Source organism: Ochotona princeps, chromosome 8 (genome assembly GCF_030435755.1).
Source record: "Ochotona princeps isolate mOchPri1 chromosome 8, mOchPri1.hap1, whole genome shotgun sequence".
In the NCBI taxonomy this organism is placed as follows: Eukaryota; Metazoa; Chordata; class Mammalia; order Lagomorpha; family Ochotonidae; genus Ochotona; species Ochotona princeps.
Window position 1 is genome coordinate 55,565,443 of NC_080839.1, and position 22,803 is coordinate 55,588,245.

The window sequence follows — 22,803 nt, forward strand, 5'->3', positions numbered from 1 at the left end:
GAAACTGAAGTGGCACTCTGATAGGGGTGCCTATTCTTAACGTTGATCAGCATGGGGTCTGTCTTAATGTGGAACATTGCGTGGAGCAAGCGAGGATGACTTGCTCTTTCTTATGCTACATAAGCAGCCGAGTCTTGTTATTCTTGGCAAGTTGTGCTCTATAAGGTCACCAGGAACACAGGAAAATTGTAGTACTGCTTAGTGGAAATACATGCTTTGGTTCCTATGAGTCAGCAGTCACGAGATTTTCATGGACAGAGCAGTAGATAATCTTGTTTTCCATGCAAGACACTAAACTTAAATTTCTTATAAATAATTTCCTGTGGTATTTGCAATAAAACATTAGCTGAGAACATTTAACATTTTTCTCACCTACAGCAGTGTGCCAATAAATGTCTTTGGCTTTTTAGTCTTACCATGATGCTTCATGTTAGTTTTTTTTTTTTTAAATCAGTTGCCCATAATTTTTTTTTCTGTAGCTCTTTCCCATATGCCCTTTCTGTCACATACTACAGAGGTTATTTTAGCACTTTCTGGAGCATAATTAAGTACAGACAATAAATTTCCTTTCCCTCTTCTGAATGTACCAAATTATTGATTCATTAACTTTGAAGTCATGACTATCAGCTCCACTACTGCTGTCTGAGCAAAGCTTATCTAACACTTTATTTTCTCTGGAAGCCAACAGCAATGCCTTTTCGTACTTTGGAACACTAGGCAGCATTGCAGCACTAAATTTGGGAGCCAGGTCACCAAAGAAAAGTGCAGAAGTGAGAAAAACAGACTGTGAAAGGACACCCACAAAGAGCGGAACCAGAAGACAGAGTGTTACCTTGCGTCCTTATTGTTGCTCACAGGTGCATTGGAGGAGTGGAAATTTTTCCCACCTGTGAACATGACTGAACATGGCTGCAAAATGCTCTGAGTCACACATTTGTTGTTATAAATAAATGGGAATTTTAGCCAGGAAGTGGATTTGCAAACAGAGAATCCACAATCATGAGAATTGACTATAAGAAACTTGAGAACAGGCTTCCTAGCTTCACCAGTGTTTAGCACTCAGGGGGGTCCTGGGTAATCCTAGAATTAAATAAACACAAGAAAGCAAGTCAGATATCCTTCCAGATAGCCTTCCTTGATTCATCTCCTGCAAAGCCAAGCACTGTCTCTGAGCTCCACACGGCTCGGGCTTTGGCTCTTACAGCACGGATGAAGGTGAATCCAGATTTGGAGGCGTATAGAGGAACTATTCACGCATATAAGGAATAGGTGCTTTAATTTAGAAAATAGTGCTTCCCTGACTCTATTGTGAGGTTCCAAGATCATAATCTCTATCCTATTTTCTTTTTTGCTTATTTAAATGAATTGAAAGGGTGGATCCAAAGACCTCAGAAATCCTCTTCTGCTGCTAAAATGATGATTGGGGCAAAGGCAGGGAGCAGATCCACCAAGGGTCTTATAGGCAATTGCCATCAAGTCACTTAAATGAATTAAATTTGTGTCTCTTGCAAATGGCACAGTGCTTTTGTCCACGGCAGGCATTCAGTAAATCTGTGATGGCAGTGTTTGGCCTTGGTGGGTAAGGTATCTGTGTTTCACATCAGAATATCTGGGTTTGAATTCTCCTTTCCATCTCCCGAATCCAACTTCCCACCAAGGCAAAACCTGGGAGGCAGCAGGAATGGTTCAAATAACTTGGTCCCTGTTGTCTAAGTTGGGGGAGATCTAGGTTCAATTCTCAACATTTGGCTTTGTCCTAACTAGCCCTGGCCGTGGTGAACATTTAGGGGAGGAGTCAGCAGAACGAGAGCTTTCTGTCTGCCTCTCAAAGGAAAAAAGCAAACCTGCTCGTGAAATTGCACCTGAATTACATCCCAGGAAGACTGACAAATCATCGAACGGTAGACTGTGGCAGGTGGTAAGACCAGAGTATCTGGGTCATGTGTATGTCTCAGGATATGTGAAAGTTGGCAACCTGGCACCTTAGCCCATTGCTTTTCAAACATGTAGACTATTTCAAAAGTTCAAAGAGGTATGCCACTGCCTATATGTACATACATGTAAAAGCCGCTTTTTATCCATAAATTTATTACAAGTCCTCTTTAAAGAAAAAAGTTTTCTCAGCAATATTAAAAATTTCATTTGAAAATATGCAAATAAACAGGTTTATAGCTCAAAGAGAACATACAAAATTGTTCTCTACTTGGAAGAAGAGCTAAGACTGATGAAGAGAAATTGCAGGGAGTTGGCTGTGCGTGGAGAGGGATGATTTGTGTAATAGGAAATAGCTATTGGGTAAATATTTAAGAACAAGACCCGTCAAGGATCCGCCCAGGTGTAGCCTGGGAGGACAGCAGTGTTTCCAGAGCTGGCTGATGATAAAACTCACCTGGGGTACTTGTGCATGCTCAGACCTCTCCTTGCAAGAAACTCACTGAGACCTGCAAATTGCTTTTTTTTTTTTTAAGCCAAGAATCCAACCCTTCTTCTCAGAAAAGTTTTGCAAGTGGTGAACTCTGAAAGACCTCAAAGGCCCTTTCAGCCTTCAAGGTCTACTTCTGTTAAAGTCCCAGAGCTCACGGGGCCCCCTGGCCACTTTCAGACACATGGAGTGGACCACTGCACAGGATTTATATGCCATTACAGAAACATGAACTAATCATATTCCCTCCAGCAAAAAGCTTTCAAAACCATTTCTTCCAATAGCACAACATCTTAGGTTACAAATAGTCTGTTTTCTTTTTTTCAAACTGGTGAAAAATGTGAGGACCTGTGGACTTAGTGCGATGCAGTGTATCCATGAGGACAGGAGCCCATTCCAGGGGACTTGCTGGCAGCTGCAGGTATGGTGGCAGACTTGTCCCCACAGGCCGTGCCTGGCTGAGGTTGCAAATGATTCTGCCTTCATGTCCTCCTTCTGGCCAGCCCAGTGGGGACTTGGAACAAGGAATCCTGGATACTGGTCTTTTCCATCTGTCCCAGCACCGGAGCAGGAGGAGCAATGTCCGATAAACATTCCACTGTTTTGGATGAGTGTTGTTGGGAATTAGCAATAGTATTCCACCCATCCACCAAAGAGTCTAAAATTAACCTACATTAGCCTTTTCTTGCTAAAGGAAGCGTGGATGTGCAATCCGCTGATGAAAGCGGTTTCACTGAGCCTCCTGGCCCACCAGCTGCACAGCTGTGAGTGCTGGGAAAGAGAGATGCCATGAGACAGAAGCACCTTCTCACCCAGGGGGGGCTTGTGAACTGGAGATTCTGGGGCTGCAGGACCAGAGTGAAGTGTGAGGTTCTGCGTTGCTAGCGATCTCCCAGATGACAATGTGTGTGGCCATGTCTTAGCCTCAAGAAAACCTGCTGTGAGGCTGCCAGTACTAAGAGGGAGGAGAATAAACAAGAAGTCAGAAACAAGGACAAAAAAATGCCAAGAAAAGCGAAGGGGCTGGGTCTTCTGCACACTGCTGGACTGGCCACTTGGGGACAGGGTCATGGCACAGCCGAGGATAGCAGAGCCCCGGGGGCATGTTTGAGCCTTCTCTGGTTGCACGAGGGAGTCACTAGACTAGTGACTAGTTAAGGATGAAGACTAGAGGCACCTGGCCTCCTCAGTGGTCCTCGTTACACTGCGCTGAGGACTGAGTGGCACGAGGGGCTTAATGAGGGCTCTGCGCTGACTCTCCTGGGCTTCTCCAGGGAGAGATCAGGGCGCGCCGGGAGCTCCAGGGGCTCCAGGGCAGTGGCGGCAGGAAGTCAAACGCACTGTTTCGTGTGTGTTCCTCCAAGAGAAGGAAAGGTAAGGACCAGACAAAGCTTACAATTTTTGTACAGATTGTAATCACACCTGGCCTTGAGACTGTGTTCCTAGTGACTGGGGTTTGCGAGACTGGGCTGCCTGGCTCTCAGCGACGAGAGAGGTGCAACTGTGGGGTCCTCACAGGGGCTGACAGGCAGGTGGCAGGCAGCTATCCTGGAATCCTGTCAGTTCTTGAAAAGTCACTGTCCCTGAGGGGTTGTGAGTTGCAGTTGGGGCCTGTGTCTACAACAGGCAGCATCACTTAGTGCACGGGTAGCCGAGCTGTGTTTCCCCCCAGGGGAGCAGGTGAGTCTGGACTTACAGGAGAGGACACCGTGGGGGCTCCGGTCCCTTGCCTGGTCCTGGTTTAATGGGTCTGGCATGTGATGGAGTACCAGCCCTTTGAAAGCGTCAGGGAATCCTGACGTGAAGACAGAGCTCGTTCAGCCCTGGAGTCCTTCCATGGGTGTTGTAACTCCTACCTCCTGGGCCACAACCCCTCTAAACTTAGTGGCTTCAGCCACACACCGGTGCTGTTTTAGATCCCAGCTCAGGAGATTGAGTCCAATGCGGTCTCCACGGGTTAAAATCGAGGCACCTGCAGGGCCATGCTGCTTTCAAAGTTCCGTTTGGAGAGAATCCCTTTCTTTCCCCCAGCTTTTGAGGCTGCCTGCCTGGCTGGCTGGGTCACAGTTCCTTCCTCCCATCTCCACAGTCAGTGATGTCCTTTCACACTCTGCACCCCCTCACCGTCCGCGCCGCCCCACCCCCAAGTCTCGACAATAACTGGGATAGGTTTTCCAGGTTAAAACATGCTAGTTATCTCAAAGGCAGAGAGAGAGGTATCAGTCTGCTGGTTCACTGCTCAAATGCCTACCCAGCCAGGCCTGGGCTGGCCCAGAGACAGGAGCCTAAAACATATTCCACGTTTCCCACATGGTGGCAATGTGCCACCTGTTTGGATCCATCATCTGTTGCCTCCAAGGGCACACATTAGCAGGAGGCTGCAGCTGCAAGTGAAACCAGAACTTGAACCAAGGGACTCTCATATAGGAAATGGCATTTCATGCCAAATGCCAAACTCAGAGTTTCCAGTTTTAAGGAGCTGTGATTAAATTTGGATGTCCAGATGAGCTGGGACAATTTTCCTGTCTTAGGTCCTTAGTTTTAATTTTAGTCATTTGATCTCCGATTTTGGTCACAGACCACTTTGGGGACCCCTGGCTGCTTGCCCTCCCCCCCGACTGTCCTGTGCTTTGTGGCTCAGCTGAGCTCTGGGAGGCTCAGGACAGCCCCCCTGTTGTTTTCAGGTGTGATGAACTATGGAGCTGCGGGCACCATGACTAATCTCTGTCCAGGTTGGGCGGGCTAGGACGTGAGATGCTGAAGGAGCTGCTGTGCTGTGCTGACCTCAAGAGGTCCCTGCCAGAGGTCCACGAGCAAAGTCTCTTTCATTAAAAAAAAATACAGGCCCAACTGTTCCTTTGTTCCAAAGCCACTTTCTAGTTTTGATATCCTAGGATTGATTGCAAAGTACAAGAGAACACTCACACTTCAGTTCCACTTAGACTGAAATGGAAGCCCAGTGTAGACACACCAAGGACTGGGAGGCACCGGGTGCCTGCGGATCGAGGTCACTTCCATCCTGCTGGCTTGAGCTTACCAAACAGCTACTCCATCTGCCTAGTCTCTCATTTAGCCTTTTCATGTCCCTGTTGGTGTTAAGGACAATCATGAGCCTAGGTATTGGAGAATTTTAACTGAGAACTGCCTGTGCAAGACAGCCTTGAGTCCTAGCCTTTTGTTCAAGCGTGATGTCTTAATCTTGAACCTGGTCAATTATTGGCAGCTGTCTTGACAGTTGAGCAGCTTCTTCGCTATGAAGTCAATTTTGTTTGACATTTCAGGGATTAACCCAGGATTAACGTTCGCCTTCATTCCACGGTTGTGTCTTTTGCTGTTGTGTCCTGGGGGGAGGCCTCTTGGCGTCTCTGAGTTTATCAAGAGCTGCCTCTATTGGAGGTGGGAGATGACTGTGGTAGGAACGTGCTGGCAGCTCACAGGTGGAAACCATTGGGGCCTGAGCCCCTGCAGGTGAGGAGGATGGAGCTGGAGCCCAGGTGAGACCACAGCGGCTTGCCCTTCCTCTCGGCTCAGCCAATGGTAGGAAGTTAGCGCAAGGTGCCGTGATGTGGGAGCAGCAAGCGCAGGCCTGGTGGAGGGTGTTGGTTTGCTGAGAAAAGAATGGAATTGCGGAGCAGGAGAGGAAGCTGTGTGTGCAGGGATGGAGGGTGTGTGGATGACACATGCCCGTCAGTCCTACCGAACTCCTTGACCAGACCGGTAAGCGTCCTTCACCCGGGCTCTCCCAAGTGGCTCTCCTGTTTCTTGTTCCCAGAGGATCCTCAAGCAGGACCCAGGATGAGTATGTGTTTAGGGCAATCTTGATACTCCTTGCGGTGCTGTTTCTTATTTCCCATTCGCCTTGCTTTTGCTATGAGACTTTTAAATTCAAAACTTGAAGGTCTAAATCCAGTCCAGTTGTCTTAAGGAAAACCAAGGGCAGGGACCTGCTAGGGGAGCTGTGTGGAGCAGTCATGGTGGCCATGGAGGTGAGAAGTCGGAGCACAGGAGAGATTCTGAGATAGGGGGCCCGTGCCTGGGCCTTCTCACTCTCTCATTGGCATGCGTGCCCTGATGGGGTGCACCCTGTGAAGAGGTAGAAGCAGGTGCCCTCAGTGGCCTTGGAGCTCTGTAATTCTGAGAAGGTTCTTACTGGGAGCAGAAACCATCAGTGTCTGAGAGGACTCGGATGCTGCGGAGGGAGCCAGATTCCCACGTTTTCGTTTTCTAGAAACGGGGGCCTCAGCTCAGTGCCCACTTTTGGTTGAGTTCTCCCTCCCCTTCTGCTTTCTGTGTGCACCCAAACACTGGAGCCAGACAGGACAAGGGAGCCACCCAGTAACCCATCAAAAGTATCCTGGATCCCTTCTTGGCATCGTTGTCCCATTTACTTTGATTGTTGCATGCCCCCTAGGTGGATGGACAGCCACAAGGCAAGCTCTCACTTCATCATGGGTCATATTGCATCCTTGGGCCCGCGGGGCTGGATGGAAAGCAGCTGGTAGTATGTGGGGGGTTGCCATTGACTTGCCGCACGCCTTCTGAATAGGGAACCAGCTGCTGAATCACAGAAGGCCGAGGCCGGCAGAGCCCTCATAAATCATGTGGCTGACCCCCGCCTGCACAGGTGGCCGCACCCACACGCAGGTGTTAAGTGACTTGCTTAAGGTCACCCAGTGGGACCAAGGCCAGCATTCAGATCGCCCATCAGTGATCATTGTGCTTTCCGTTCAGTCCTGGTGCCCGGGCAGGCTGAAGATGATGGGTTAGCTTATGTGCGCATCACATAAAGGGAAGGACACTCGTTTCTCATCAGAGCGCCACAGTTACAGGGCCTGGTATGGATAAAGGGCAGCCGGCGAGGGATGTGTGTGAGAAAGGACAGTCACAAAACACGGAGGGAAATCCTTTCTTACCAATGCTGATTGCATCAGGAAATGGGAGAAAAAATATTTTTAAGGGTGTCTTTGTCTTGTGGGGCTGCGAGACAGTAGCACAGCATGGATACTTGATAAAACAGTCAGGTTCTGACAGTCCTGGGGGCTGGCACATCCAAGGGCCATGGCTGGCCCTGTCCTCTGTGCGGTGTCATCCCCTGGCAGGAGAACAAGAGGGGATGAAACCTGCTTTGAAAAGAAACACTCTCTTGTGCTTGCTAATTTGTTCTGCTGCCAGGACTCTGGTCCATTCCCAAGATCGGAGCTTCTCGACTTAACCACCCAGTGTCCAACCCCACATCCCAGCACACACTGGGATGAAGACTCCAGCCCATGAACTCTGGGGACAAACTGCAAAGAGAAACAAGTCTAGTTGTGTTCCTTCTCCCCCCCCCCCTTTTTAAGATTTATTTTTATTGGAAAGCAGATTTAAAGAGAGGAGAGAGAGAAAGATTTTCCTTCTGCTGATTCACTCCCCAAGTGACTGCAATGGCCGAAGCTGAGCCAATCTGAAGCCAGGAGCTTCTTCTAGGTATCTCATGCAGGAGCAGGGTCCCAAGAGTTTGGGCCATTCTGGACTGCTTTCCCAGGCCACAAACAGGGAGCTGGATGGGAAGTGGAGCAACTGGGACACAAACCAGCACCCATATGGGATGCAGCTGCATGCAAGGTGAGGATTAGCCCATAGGCTATCATGGCAGGTCCCCCATTTGTTCTTTAATCCAAGATATTCTCACTTCACTTTTCTTTGACGTATTTCCCACCTATGTTCATATTGAACTACAAACTGTGGTAGACACAAGTTTGTAAAGCAAAAGTGTTGGAGCCAGCATTGTGGTGCAGCAGACTTAATAGCTGCTTGCGATGTTGGCTCCCCATAGGAGGATCAGTTCAAGTCCTGGTTGCTCTACTTCCTATCTAGTTTCTTGTTACAGTCCCGAGGAAAGCTACACAAAATGGCGCAGGCAACCTGGGGCCCTGCGCCTACATGGGAGACCCGAGTGGTATTCTTGGCTCTCGGCTGTTGTATCCATTTGGGGAGTGAGTGAGCAGATGGAAGATCCCTCGCTTCTCACTCTGCCCCTCAGATAAATAGATCTTAAATGAACAAAAACAAAACCGAATTTTAAGTGCAAGATAACACACTAAGCTTTGAACCAAAAACATCTCCATTAGATAGTTTGACATTGAAAGGTAGTGCTTGGGGTAACTAGCTATTTTTGACTATATAAGATGTGGTGATTTACATAATCTTCCCTCACAGGCACAGAGGGTAGTGCAGATGTAGAGTTTGTATTCAATTCCAAAGACACAAATGTTATAGGTTCTTAGGGAAAAGAAAATATTGTTGTTTCTCTTGGCAACTCAAAAATCCTCAGGCATCTTCCGTATAACAACCTATGCTAAAATGCTGCCTTGGGGGGCGGGGGGAAGCCTGGGTCAGTTCTAGGAGAAGCCATAAAATGATGAGTATAGCTCTGAGCAAAAGGGAACAATGCAGACATTGCTTCGCTTCCAAGGCCCAAGAGGCAGAGCTGGGGTGGGGGGTGGGCACAAGGCACCCTGTGGGGTCCAGCAGCCTTCTGTGCGAGGGGCAATAATTACCCCACCCTCCGTGGTTCTTGGCCGGAAGAGCTCTTGGAGATGCGGTGCCTGCATCTGAGATTCGCCCAGGCTTTTCTGGTTATCATCTGTCAATCTCTGCATATCTGTTTTAGGGGAGAAACCTATTTTTATCTGAAGCAAGATTGCCTTATGATTTTAAATAAGAGATGAAAAGGTTGAGATTGAATGTCAGCATGAGCCCATAATTTCTACCCTCAACGGAATAGCTGAGCCCATGTCGGGGTAGTCACTTGATTGTCGAGCTGACTCATGCCTCCCCACACATTCCGAATAAAAGTTCACACTGGTGACCTTTTCCGGGGCTAGTGCAGAGGTCAAAGGGTGTTAGGAGGAGAGAGAGAGCAGCATGTCGGACGCTGTGCCTGCACGACGCCTTCGCTACAGACGCACAGGCTGCAGCCCAGGGTACAGTCCCTAAGGAAATACTGATGCTCAGAGAGTCTGTCTCCAGCGGGGGGAGACTGTCGCTGAAGAGGTGCAGGGCCAGCCCAGGGCCATGCAGAGGGGCAGCGGCTGAGCTTCCTGGTTTAGCGGTTCTCCCAACTTCCAGCCACGCCAAGCCTGAGTGCAAACGCCATCCCTCATGAGCTTGCTAAGCTGTCCTTCCTCTCAGGAAGTCTCAGTCTCAAACAGCATCTGGACTGCCCTGATTTCCTTTTTTTAAGATTTATTTTTATTTTTATTGGAAATCAGATATATAGAGAGGAAGAGAGACAGAGAGAAGTTCTTCTGTCTGCTGATTCACTCCCCAAGTGGCTGCAACAGCTGGACCTGAGCTGATCTGAAACCAGGAGCCCGGAGCCTCTTCTGGGTCTCCTACATGGGCACAGGGTCCCAAAGCCCTGGGTCGTCCTTGACTGCTTTCCCAGGCTACAGGCAGGAAGCTGGATGGGAAGCAGGGCTGCCGGGATTAGAACTGGTGCCCATATGGGATCCTGATGCATACAAGCCAAGGACTTTACCACTAGGCTACAGCACTGGGCCCCCAATTTCTTTTTTTCTATTTATTTATTTTTAAGAGTTATTTATTTTTATTGGAAAGTCAGATATACAGAGAGGAGGAGAGACAGAGAGGAAGATCCTCCATCCAATGATTCACTCTGCAAGCGGCCGCAATGGCTGGAGCTGAGCCAATCTGAAGCCAGGATCCTGGAGCTTCTTCCAGGTCTCCTACACGGGTGCAGGGTCTCAAATCTTTTGGGCCATCCTGGACTGCTTTCCCAGGCCACAAGCAGGGAGCTGGATGGGAAGCAGGGCTGCCGGGATCAGAACCGGTGCCCATATGGGATGCAGTTGCATGCAAGGTGAGGACTTTAACCATTACGCTATTGTGCTGGGTCCCCCAATTTCCTTTTAAACTTACATTTCTAGAAGGGAGGAGGATGAATTTGTGCTCTAGGACACATTAGTATTGTTTGTAGCATACAGTGAAACATGTGTCATTAGTTGGCAGCTGCACTTACCCGTACTGAACAATGCCCATCAGTGGACCTGCAGGGCCAATGTCAAGGGCTTGCGCAATGTCAGCCAGGAACTGCTTCTGTATTCGGAATCGGCGTCTGCCAAGGCTGGAGCTCCCGTCGATTAAAAACGACAAGTCAACCCGGCAGTCTGAGGGAGTGAGAAAAGACTCCGTGACCCTTAGTATTTCCCACTGTATTCTCCAGGGGCCCCTGAGACGGCAATGAGATGAAAATGAAGATGAGGTAGTAGTTTTCATTGATTTATATCCTGAGCGTGTCCTAGAGTGCCCGCCTCCTGGATGCTTGTGCTGGGACTCATTTCTGTAACTGTTTTAGGATTCTGTGTTATCAACCACCTAACAGACTTCAGAAACGGTGGCGCCCTAGGCAGGCCCGAGAAGATCCTCACAATGGTTTCCCGTGTGCAGATGGCAATCCACCAAGAGCGACTCTTGAGAGCTGGCCTTGGATGGTCACCGTAACCTTTCAGAACCACGTGCAGGGAAGAAGGAAGGGCAAGGACTGTAGCATAAGAATTTGATGGCAGTTTTTTTCTCTTTACTGCCGTGGGCAAGGCAACCAAAGAAATCGTGTTCTTATACGAGCATCCCCATCAGCCCTTGTCTGTAGCTGTCTGCCATGATTTTATTTGTGATAAAGTCTAGGACCATGGTTCTGACCTAGGGCCTTGAAAGTTACGACGTAGGTAGTGAAGGTGGTGGTATTTCTAACCCTTTAAATATTAACAGGAATGAGCAGAAAGTTTCCAAGCTAACCAAAAGGATGTTTTATTTGCTCTCAAAGGAAATGATATCATCTCAGTTTGTTAGAATTGTTTACACAAGGCTGACCGAGATGTTCTGTTGGGAGCTGTGCACATCTTTGATTAATACATTTTTTTAAAAAACTGAATTACACATAATTGCAATTTGAGAGATGCAAATGTTTGAAAACAGAGTTCTGTGGAGAGAGAACAAGTGTGTCCGGGTAGGAATGTGTGACTGGAGTATCCAACAGGACCCAGGGCCAGGAGCAGCATCCTAGACAAACCCATAGTTCTCAAAGCACAACTCTGTCCTTGTCTATATGCCATATCACTGCCACGGGGACCGATCCCTCTTGTGGCCAGGGGAAGCTCTCGACGCCAAGGGCAACTGTAACTGAAAAAAAAAATGAGAAGGAGTTGACAAAGTTTTAAAAATCGAAATGTGGTTCCCCAAGCAGGGCTAGTTCATATTTTGCTAGGTCTGACCTTGCAATGTGAAGCAGTGTCAGCAGGTGGCAGTAGTGTTCTTCAGGACATGCCGCCCACGACCGCCCAGGGCTTGCTGGAAATGGCTTCACCCAATTCTACAGAATCAGACCCCTTTTAAAGAGTTCTCCAGGTGATGCGTGCACATGGCAAAGTCTGATGTGGTAAAGACTCCTTAAGGGGGATTTCCTTCCAGAGGACAGCAGATTAGTTCAATGCATCTTTCAAAACAAAAAACACTTTTTCTATGGAATAATGTTTAGTGGAGTAAGAGGGGAGAGGATTTTCTTTTGCTCATCGGCTGGTTCACTCCCCCAGTAACTTGATGGTTCGGGCTGGGATCTCATCTGATCTCCTAGCTGCTTGTTGTATCATGGCTGTCTCATTAGCAGGAAGCTGAGTCAGGAACTGGAGTTGGGTATCAAATCCAGTATTCTGACACAGGATACAGACATCTCAATCAGTGTCTCCATTGCTAGGCGTCTGGCTCCTCCCTCCCCCATCCCCCAAAATAAGCAATGCCTGATTTCTATAGTATTTATTTTGTTCCTTGCAGATCGTTTTGATCTTGCTTGCCTCTTGAACTGTGTTTGGGGTTGACACGCTCCTTATATGGCTATGTCTTAAGTAGTTGAAGTTCCTTTATTTGGCCCCCTTCACTCCCTGGCCTCGTGGCTGATCTGAGGAACCCCTCTGTTTTCTCCTTCCCAGAACTCTTGAACACCAAGCTTCTGGCTCAAGGCACGTGCTGACTGGCACCCGGGGGCTCTCTCATTGAGGTGGAAGCCTGTGGCTCTGCAGCTTGAGGCAAAGCCAAATAGATGGGACTGGTTTGTGAACTGTGCTGTGTGTGTGACCTGCTGTGGTTGCTGAGGACCGAGGGAGCAGGGCAAGGACAAAAGGAATCATTACCCATTTTAATTGCTTTGTGCTTCTTCTTCAGCTTTACGCAGTTTTGTAAGTTCGTGTTGCAGTGTCTCCAGTGTCTTGAGTCTGTGTTTCCTAAGCCTGGGTGCAAGTCAGGTATACACATTGTGCAGCTTTAACCATAACCATGCCTGGACGGCACGGTGGGTGCTGCCTCTCCCATGTTAGTGCGCAAAGGCATCACTTGCGGTCGATCACCCTGCAGAATCAGTAGGGTCTGGGCAGAGACTCTGAGCATGTGTTTCTGACAAGCTCCTGTACCTGCTGTTGCTGCTGCTGTTGGCTGTCAGACCACACTTGGGAGTAGCCAGCCTAGAGGCTGCCTGGCCCATGGGGTGTGAGGCAGAAAGGGGGTACTATCAAGATTCCAAAGGTCAGGCCTGGCACTATAGCCTAGTGGCTAAATCCTTGCACCTTGCATGCGCCAGGATCCCATATGGGTGCTGGTTCATGTCCCAGTGGCTCTACTTCCCATCCAGCTCCCTGCTTGGGGCCTGGAAGATCCATCAGTGATGGCCCAAGTCCTGGGGACTCCACACTTGCATGGGAGACCTGGAGCTCAGCTCCACCCATTGTGGTCACCTGGGGAGTGATTCAGCAGAAGGAACAGCTTTCTCTCTCCTTCTCTCTCTATATTTACCTTTCTAATAAAAATAGATCTTCAAAAAAAAATTGCAAAAGGTCTTCAGGGGCTGCCGATTGGTTGAAAGCTCACTGGTGGCTGGTGGGCAGTGACATTCTAGGGGCTGCCCCCACTCCGAGTTTGTTGCAGGGTTGTTCCTTTGGTCTCTCATCCGTGTTAACCTCAGCTGGCTGCTGCTTCAGCCCCATTTCTTCCTTCCTTTGTTTCTCTGGGCCTTCAGTTCTGCTTTCATAGCCTCGGTTGTGAACCCCAGCTCACCAGCGTCCCACTTTGCATTTCTGATTGGGAAGTTCCTCGGAATGTCAGATCTGGTAGACATTTGTCGACCTGACCGAGTGTCTCACTGAAGATGACAGACATCAAGAACTACCGCCCACTCCATCTCCAGAGTTCCTGTGGCAGGCCGTTTCCCTAGTTACCAAAAGCATCTACCTCCACCATAACCCTGTGGATTTCGCCTTCTCTGGAGCTTTTGAATCTACCCATTGCTATTTCTACTTCCAATTTCTAAGTTCTGGCCATTATCACCTTCGCAGGGCTACTGTCCCTGCTAACTGGCCGGCCTCTGCTTTATCCACTCTTGTTGCCCCATTGCATCCGTTCTTTACCCTGTTACCATAGTGACGTTTAAAATAGTCTCCCGTTCTGTCACCCAGAGAGGTTAAATCCTTCAAACTCTTTCCTTTCCCCTTAGAACAAAGTGACAGAAGAGAGGAGATAAATGGATCCATGGCAGGAGAGAAGAGGTTTTGGGTGGGAGTGAGTGGGTAGAGAGTAGATCAGATGTCAAAACTACCATAGGTCTCTAGTTGTCGATTAACTTACTTGGATCTCCCAGGGATACTGGCTCCAAAGATTGTGTGCTGAATTCTTCTTTTGGAACAAATCCTGGAAAGAGCAGTAAAACTTTTGGTGACTTACAAGCACAGGAAGCATCTGGCCTCCCCCCGGAGAAGGGGACATAGTGGATATTCACACCCAGCTCGGGGGCTTGGTTTAACTGGCTAACTTCTCCACACTGTACCCTCATCCTGAGAACAGAAAGAATGCTACCTGACAGCCTACCAAAGGTTCTGCTGGGCCTTCAGGAGCCTGTCTTCTGCTTCCATGAATTTATTCTATCTGAGCCATAGTTTCCTTATCTGAAAGCAGTAAACACTTTGCGAGTCTGAAATTTCCTCTGTAAAATTCAGAGAATCTTGAGGTCAGGAAATGTGTTTTGCTCATTAGGTAAATCTACACTGTGCAGTCTTTGACAACAAACTCAAGGAACAAAGATGAATAAGACAGGAAGAGAACAGCTGGATGGGGGCTGGATGTTGACTGGAGGAGACAAATTGGATAAACGTAGCACAAATAAGAGGGTTTAACACTCAGCCCACCACTCAGGACTTCAAAACTGGAGGTTAAAATGCAAAATGCTTCATGCTTTGAGAGGCTGTGGGCGAGATAAATGCCAGCCGTGTGTGTGGCCACCATGCACGTGGGTCCTCACACCCATTCCAGGAGGTGCCAAGTTCACAAATACACTTTCTAAGGAAACAACAACAATAAATGAAAATCCCTGTAGGTTTGATTGGGCGGAAGGGATTCACAGACAGATGCCCGGAACTTCCTGGGAGTCCCAGCGTGGAGGAGAGGGTTGGGGTCTCTGCTCACTCTTAGCCTGCGGTGAACTTTCTCCTAATTCTTTTTTCAGTTTGCAAGGCACATGGTTTAATCTTCCTCTTAAAGGTCAGCAAGCAGCAGTCGTTTCATACTTCCCAAAGGGTGTGGGGCAGGATTTCTCAGCCAGGAGCTGCTCGGGGCAGCCTGGGAGGGATGGGTGAAGCCAAGGCAAGGACCCTTGGCGTGGCATTCGCCTCACACCAAGAGCAACCATTCAAGTGGCAGGAAAAGCTGAATTGCATTTTGCCAAGAAGGAAGCGGAAATAGGGGGAAGTCAAACTGTGGGGTCGGATGGAGTGAGGGGCCATTTGGGAGGCCCTTCCGGCTCTTGTCATTGCATTTCCTTCTCTCTGTTCAGCGGTTGCTTCCCACCTCAGGTTCCCTTACAGACATTTTGAAGTGTCCTCCTTAGAGTCCTGCCCCACACCACTGGAAAGGCTGCCACGGCTGAATTTGTGCCACCAGTTGGATTTTCGGACTCTGCTAGTTCTGGACTTTGATGTATCTTGATCTAGCCTTGCCTGGGAGGCTGGATCTAGGTTTCCACAAGGCCACGTCTTCTCCTTTCAAAATGAGGAAGGGACAGACGTGTTCCTCAAACCACACAGCGGAAGCTCCCAAGTGAACTCTGCAGAAGATAAGGTTTCCCAACCAAAATGTCCAGTAAAGGAACAACGGGACGTCTGTGTGGTCCTTCCCTCCCCACCCCTTGTTATCTTTCAAAGCTCTTAAAGCCAAAGGCGTAAATCTCTTTGCCTTCTTTCTTTTACTGTGTACTAAGAGTCCTGGAATAATAGGGATCCTAAGGCGTGAGAACATCTCCATTGTCATCGAATACAAAGCTGCAAGGGGCTGGTTGGTGCTGAAATACCTCCATGGACAAGTGGCCCTGGGATTCCAAAGGCAGGAGGGTGCTAACTGTCCTCCCCTACAAAGTGGTGTTGGTGAAGTCCGTGACCTGTTTTGGAGGGGTGGGGGAAGAGAGATTATACCTGGAAAGTCCTGGAGGGAGCACAGACAGTCCAGAGAATCTCCTTCTCTTGGTCTCTTCCTGCCTCCTTCCTTTTCTCACAGAAGATGGCTAATGTGAACAAGTGTTTCATTGCTTAAAGGCTATTAGCTTTTTTGCTGCTGGCCGGGGTCATTCACACACATGAAAGAAGTGATAGTTTTCTATACTGATTAAGTTGCCAGGCTATTCTGAAAGATACTGTATGTTCTTGCATACTCTGCTTGAAAGGTGACTTTAATCTGACTCAGCCGTGAATTGGGGGTGTGACCTGGAGCAAGGCTTGCCCCCTCCAGGAAACTTGCTGCCTTTGAAAATAGCTACTTAGTCTTCACTACTTTATCGCCACCTACTGATAAATACATGCACTTTTCTTTATTCCTTAGCACACTATGTTGCTGACTTGCTCAGTTGTTTGCCCCAGCATCGCTCATCGGCAGGAAAGTTATTGTGGGGTGCTCCATACCCTGAGCATCCCACCAGCAGCCAGGAGTGTCCACAACTCTCTCCTTTCCTGAAACCCTGCCCTTTCATGACTGCCACCTTCATTTTGTTTGGGACAAGTTTGAATCCAATGACATGGATCCAAAAGCAAAGGGCTGAAAAATATTTGGACAGCTGAGGCGTGGTGATTTTTGGACTTGGTAGGAATGAGAAGGTTGGGTGGGTATTTGCATCCTGGCATCCAAGGGGAGCAGCCTGGGATGGGGTAAAAAGTTAGGGTCCAGTTAGGGTCTACCAAACCCTAGCTGGGGGCTTAGGAGCCCACCCATCTTCTCCTTAATCCACCTCCAGTTTTTTCCTGGGGAGGGGACAGCCTTAAGACGTGTCCTCCCCTGCCTCAAATGCAGGGCACCTGGTGGAGATGAATGTGTATAGCCACCCTGGAAATTATGCTTCTCTTTGCAAAACATAATTAGTTTTGTGACAATCTTTGGTTATTTCAGATACACTCAGTTGTAAGACAAGTACTAATTGTAAACAATTTCAATTGAACATATAGAGACCATGAATGTTTCCCTGAGAGCTTGCTCCATGTCAGGAACTGACTAAAGCCTTGACGAGTGTTGGTCACAATAACCCTGTGAGTTGTACAAGCTGCCACCTCGTTATACAGGTGAGGAAACTGGCTTACAGGAAGTGGCTGAGCTGAACTTGAGCCCAGACAGGCAGGCTCCAGAGGTGGCTGCATTTAGCCAGCCACATTGTCCCCTTGGCATCCCAGGGCCTGTGACTAGAGCCCTGAAGTATGAAGCTTGGCATGACACCTGTGGGCCACCTACTGTGGCTACTTTGGAACCATTCCTGCTGCTAATGTTCTGGCAATGTTTGGCGCCAGTCACAGCTCCTGCTGTTCTTTTGAGCATCTGCAACTCACCTGCCTAAGACCCAAGGGGAAGATGCAGTGCCTGGCCCAGGGGTCTGGAGTTTGGGGGACAGAAATGTATTTGGCTCTTTAACATCTAGGTCTTTCCCTGGTGGCTCTGCAGGGGAGCAGTTTTTAGCAGAAATGGCAGCCTGGCAGGCACAGACCTCTGCAGTTGGGGGAGTTTCCTGGCCTCCTCTCCTAGGCCTGGGTCCCGACCACAAGGCCTGGATGTTTTCATCTGGGAAAACTCCCTCTTCCTGTGCTTCCAGGGGCCCCTAGATGGCACTGCAGGTGTGCTGCAGGTGTCGCCTTATGACCAAGCACACCAGGACTTTCAGACAAGACGGAGGACCATCTGTGGAGCTGGGCACTAGTCTTCATGCTTGCTGCATTAGTCACTTGTTATTATTACAATGAAATAGCTGAAGCAACTAACTCTATAAAACAGCTTATTTATCTTTCAGTCTTGGAGGGGCAAGTTCAAGATCAGGTGACTTCTTTGGCCTCTCGGAGTGTGGGGAAGGGCAGTGGTGGACAGCGTGCAGGGGACGGGTCACGTGGTGAGCCGGGAGGCACAGGTTCAGGTTTTATGACAACCCTCAGGTGAAAACCACCTTGTGATGGGATGCCCCTAATGACCTGACCGAAGAACAACAACCTACCTCTCACCACCATCTTTGGATTACGTTTAGAGTCTCTTCATGCCATTAACTTAATGGCCTTTGGGAGTCCAAAGTTCTGCCTCAGTTCAGAACTTTCAGACCCTCTTCATGCTACAGCTCCAGCAAAGCTACAGTGTTGGCTTTGTTTATGAGTTGGTTTCCGTTTGAGACCTGGTAACCTTGACTCTTGGGAACAATGTTATCTCCAGTGTTAGGTTTCTAGGACAGTTAAGTTTATTTGATCCACAGGACAGCCTATGATGTCATGGAGCCAAACGGCAGAAGGATGGTTCAGAAAAGTCACTGAGGCTTCATCTGAACTGTCAGGACTCTGCCACTGTCTCCTCCCTCTGTGAATGCAGCAGGATCAGCCTGCCCCAGCTCCTAGGGCGCTGGTGGGGCTAGGGATCTGATGGTGGAAAGCCTGGAGCATAGGAGGGAGGGGCGGTACTGAGGAGGAGCATGTGGGACCTGTGAAGGCAAATTTTTAGCCACAGGATTCTGGAATGTTCCAACACACAGCACAATCTGTGACACATAGTAGCCTGAATAAATATATCTTTACAATAAAACTTCCATTGTAATGAGAGTGGTAGCTTACATTGGGGATACGTGAAGTTCCATGTTGGCAGAAGGTACAGTAGAATGAGTGACAAGAATTACATATGTATCCTGAGACGGGGGGTGACATATTGAGCCCAATGACAACATCATCACGTCCCGTGTAGCTGCTTGAGTTTGTTAATGGGCTGACCTAAACACGGGACCATAAGGTACATGTGACATTTTATAGTGATTGGAATGAAGACAGGTGGCATATGCATCAGTTTTGCAGGTAACATATTAAATGACAGAATTAAGATTTGGGGAAATTATACCACACAACGGGAGCATGTAGCAGAGATATGTGTGATATTTCAATTTCTGTTCAAAGACTCGGTTGTACACACAAGGGATTGGAGTGACCGCTTCTATAGAACTCTCAGCGAACAAATCCTGGAGACTGTGTTGCTGCAAGCTAGGAGAAGATGAGTAATTACAGGGTATGGAGCCACGTTATCAGGACCTGTTGGAGGGATCGGAGGAACTAACCCTGGGGAAGATGAGGCATCCAGGGGATGGGAAGTCTACTTCTGTTATATTTAGAAAGCACTTGAGCTTGACAAACTCTTAGAGTCTCAGCCTCTTTGTATTCTTTAAAAGTTATTGAAGATCCCAAGAACTTTGCTTTGGGTGAGTTATCGCTAGTAACTTTTATCAATTAGAAATGAAAACTGCATTTGCAACAGAATATTAACTTGCAACACATTTAAATATCCAAGAAAACTAGGCCTGTTATATATTTTTTATCATAAATGCAGCTTTTTAATGACAAATGGCCATTTTCTTAGGACTCCTAGGAATAGCTTTCTTCATTGTCACAATGCAGACAGCTAGATTCTGATGCTAACTGCTTCAGTCAGTGTGTTGTGATGTGCTGCTTTTGTGAAAGTATAGAAAGTCTATCCTGATACAGATGAAGTCAGAAAGAGGAAGTCCCAGACTTCCTGAAAACATGGCCTCTGTCACACATTTGGAGAGCCATTGGTTTTGGCAAATCAGGCAGAGAATCTAGATGGTTACATTTAACCACACCATCTGCCAAATGAAAATGCTGGAAAAGTCTCTGCCGTGTGAAGTTATTGGAGACAGAGTAAAATCCTCTGTCGGACATTCCACAAGGGATTTGTGGTGGGTGGGTAATTGAATTTCCTTACCTGATGCTCTTCTGGTTGAGTAGCTGTGCCACTTGCCTGATGTGAATGACCATGTGTGACATGAGAATTTGATGAAGGATGTCCAAGAGCCCAGATGTTCTTACCTGCTTTCACCAGTGTGTGTGAATGATTCCCTCCCTCTAAGGAGGCGCCATGGTGGGGTTGGCTGTGCCTGAGCAGCCTGCGATAAGAGGGCCCTCCAAGGCCAGGGTTTTGGAAGGTTGTGGGGTACTCAGAACACTTGGAGGGATGATGGTAAGGAAGATAAGAGCAGCAGAAATGGGTAGGATTTGAGAATAGAAGGGACCGGAAACATCTGTGTGGGTTAGTAAGAGGGCAAATTATTGGGAGCGTGAAGGAGAATGAGGCAGCTGCTGTCAGAGTTAAGGTACTGGAGGGAGAAAAGGTTAGAAACAGGAAGTGACATGGAATAAATATGGCAGAGTGATCAGGCCATAAGGATCGTGTCAAATGCCTTATTGCTAACCCGCACTCCTTTCCCCTGCAATGGTGTTTACTTCACATGGGGTGTCTGGATATTCATGCTTCATCCCCGAGGTCAGGCTGCTTGGATGGGTGAGTGTGTTGGGGGGCTAGATCTTGAGGGTGATGAGTGATGAGAACCCTTGGGCATCTGGATTGACCGGGACTTTCCTCTTTGACACGTGATAGAGCAGACAATCCCAAGAGGTGTTTTCTCTGGGTTAAGATAGATTTGTATGTCTCCAAACACCAGTGACCTGCAGCTGCACTGAAGACGGAGGTCAAGAGTGGGTGTTGGTGGGATGGGGGGCGTGGGAATAGAGAAGGGGTGGGCAGCTTACCCAGGCTGGCATCTGCTCCCATGGGTTGCTGGAAGGCAGCTCCCACATAATCCTGCCTTGGGCTGCCTGAAGGGATTACACACAATCAGCTGACGTGTTGACTGACACCCAGCCACCTTCTCTTCCTTACCCCTGGCGGAAATGACCCTAGTTCAGGTTTTCCTTGGAGGTCAGCTGAACTCTCAGCGGTTGGCACTATGCTTGGGAGATGCAGAGATCCTAAGCAAGAGGACAAGACGGGAGAACACACCCTCCTGAACAGTCCCACGGGCCTGCCGAGGGCCAAGATGGTTCAGGAGTCCCCATTCTGGCTGATATTCTGATTAAGAGCTTTTGTCCTGGATGACAATGCATCAGCCTTGACCAAAGAACCTCATGGAGGCGCTGCTCCAATCTTACAATTCCCAGGAATCTTTACATGTGGAGGGCAGACAAGCGTCACCCCATAGGAGGAAGGCCTGGACATCTCTCTGTCACGGGTCCCTGCCTTGGACCATAGTGCACTGTAGCTTCAAAGGGAAAGGCATAGCTCTACTAAGTGCATCAGTTCATGGGCTAGGCTTGATCAGAGGTTTGTGGAAAACATTCAGCATTATTCAGTTTTTGCCCTAATCCCTGTGGGTCTCAAGAGTATTACAAAGAGAGGCTGGCACTGTGGCGTAGTGGGCAAAGCCTCCACCTGTGGTGCTGGCATCCCATATGGGCTCCAATTCATGTATAGACTGCTCCATTTTTGATCCAGTTCCTTGTCTATGGCCTGGGAAAGCAGTGTAGGATGGCTCAAGGCCTTGGACCCATGAGCCCACTTGGGAAACTTGGAGGAAGTGCTTAGCTTCAGATCAGCTCAGCTCTGGTCATTGTTGCTATTAGGGGAGCGAACCAATGGATGGAAGATCTCTGACTCTCCTACTCTCTGTAACTCTACATCTGAAATAAAAAATAATTTTTAAAAAGGTATTGCAGAGAATATCATTTGCTGTGTTCTCAGTTCTTGAACCAAACCAGTAAGGGACAGACACAGTGCAGGAATGCTGAATCCAGAGGCAGCTTCCTAGAGCAGACAGAATGCATATCTTTGTGCCATGTTGTACAAGTGCCCTTCCCCTCTCTTTCCCCCGGTTCCCCAGGCATGAACCCCTGAAAGTGCCCCTTTTCAGCTCGTAAAGAGCCTGGTTACTTCATCCTTAGGAATTTCTGCCACAGCCTTCCAGAGAGGGCAGAGCGGGAAAGGGTTTCCTTACTCAGTAGACAACCCTACTTTTCCGACAAGTTGGGACCCTAAGCAGTGCCTCCCATTGCCCTCACTGGTCTGCTGCTCTCCGTCCAAACAGGAATCAAATGGTAATGATGTGGAAAACCTGAGTCACATGGAAACCAGCTTAACTTTCCACAGCTGAAGCGGCAGGGTAGCGCTTACCTGTGTTGGCACCGGCGCTGGTTTGGCTGCTTGTGGAGGCGGTAGAGGACCAGAAATCTGTAATCACATTTGACTGATCAGAGCATGAATTTAAATCTAGATCATTCTTTCCATGATCCAGTCTCACATGACATTGCCAAGGACAGAACCAAGCTAAAGCCTGACCTCGGGCAGTCTGAACCTGTCCTGGCAGAGGCATTGAAGAGGGGGAGAAAAGTAGGACTCAGCTGAAAACACGGAGCCCACATTTCACAAACCCTTGCATTTCACAAGAGTGCTGTGTTCTTGCACGCTTCATTATTCTTACAATAAGTTCTCCTCGACTGGGCCACTCATGGGGAGGTTAAAGTAATTCCTCAATAGAAACGTCACTTGACATTTAGCACTTTTCTTCAACTGTGTTAGCACGGTGTAGGATGCAAATGGCATCGGCTGTTGTTTCTGGAGGTGCACCATGGGTTATCCCCAATTACTCGGAGAGAACTAGGCACTTCAACATTCGTTATGTGTTGGACAATTTCTCTGAAGCAAGGTTTTACAAAGGAAGAGAGTGGAATTCGAAGGCAGAGCTCCTTTGGGAGGCAGGAAAGCCCTGTAAGAGCCCGCTGAGGGCAGGACCCAAGTGTCAGGGAAGGAAGGAGGGAGGTTGGTCTCAGAACTGGCTCCATCCGCAGGCACCTGTGACTCCTTTTTTTCCGTGCCGATTATCTGAGAGAACCTGAAAATAGTTTGTTTTCAAACTATGATGATAACACAGACTCATCATAAAACCTTCATGTATTAGGCATAGCAGGAAATCATCTGGTTTTTCCAGCAATTACTAGTATAAC

General features: G+C 48.4%; 1 protein-coding gene across 1 annotated transcript in view; it reads right to left on the reverse strand.

Moving 5' to 3' along the window:
• Positions 1-22,803, reverse strand: part of LOC101530025 (vitrin) — an 87,790-nt gene that overhangs the window by 12,601 nt on the left and 52,386 nt on the right. Inside the window, exons 7-10 of the mRNA XM_058668095.1 lie at positions 21,974-22,030; positions 20,557-20,622; positions 14,093-14,155; positions 10,446-10,593 (exon numbers count right to left, since the gene is read on the reverse strand). Of these exons, the coding sequence (XP_058524078.1) occupies positions 10,446-10,593; positions 14,093-14,155; positions 20,557-20,622; positions 21,974-22,030 (334 nt within the window). The remainder of the gene's footprint in view (positions 1-10,445; positions 10,594-14,092; positions 14,156-20,556; positions 20,623-21,973; positions 22,031-22,803) is intronic.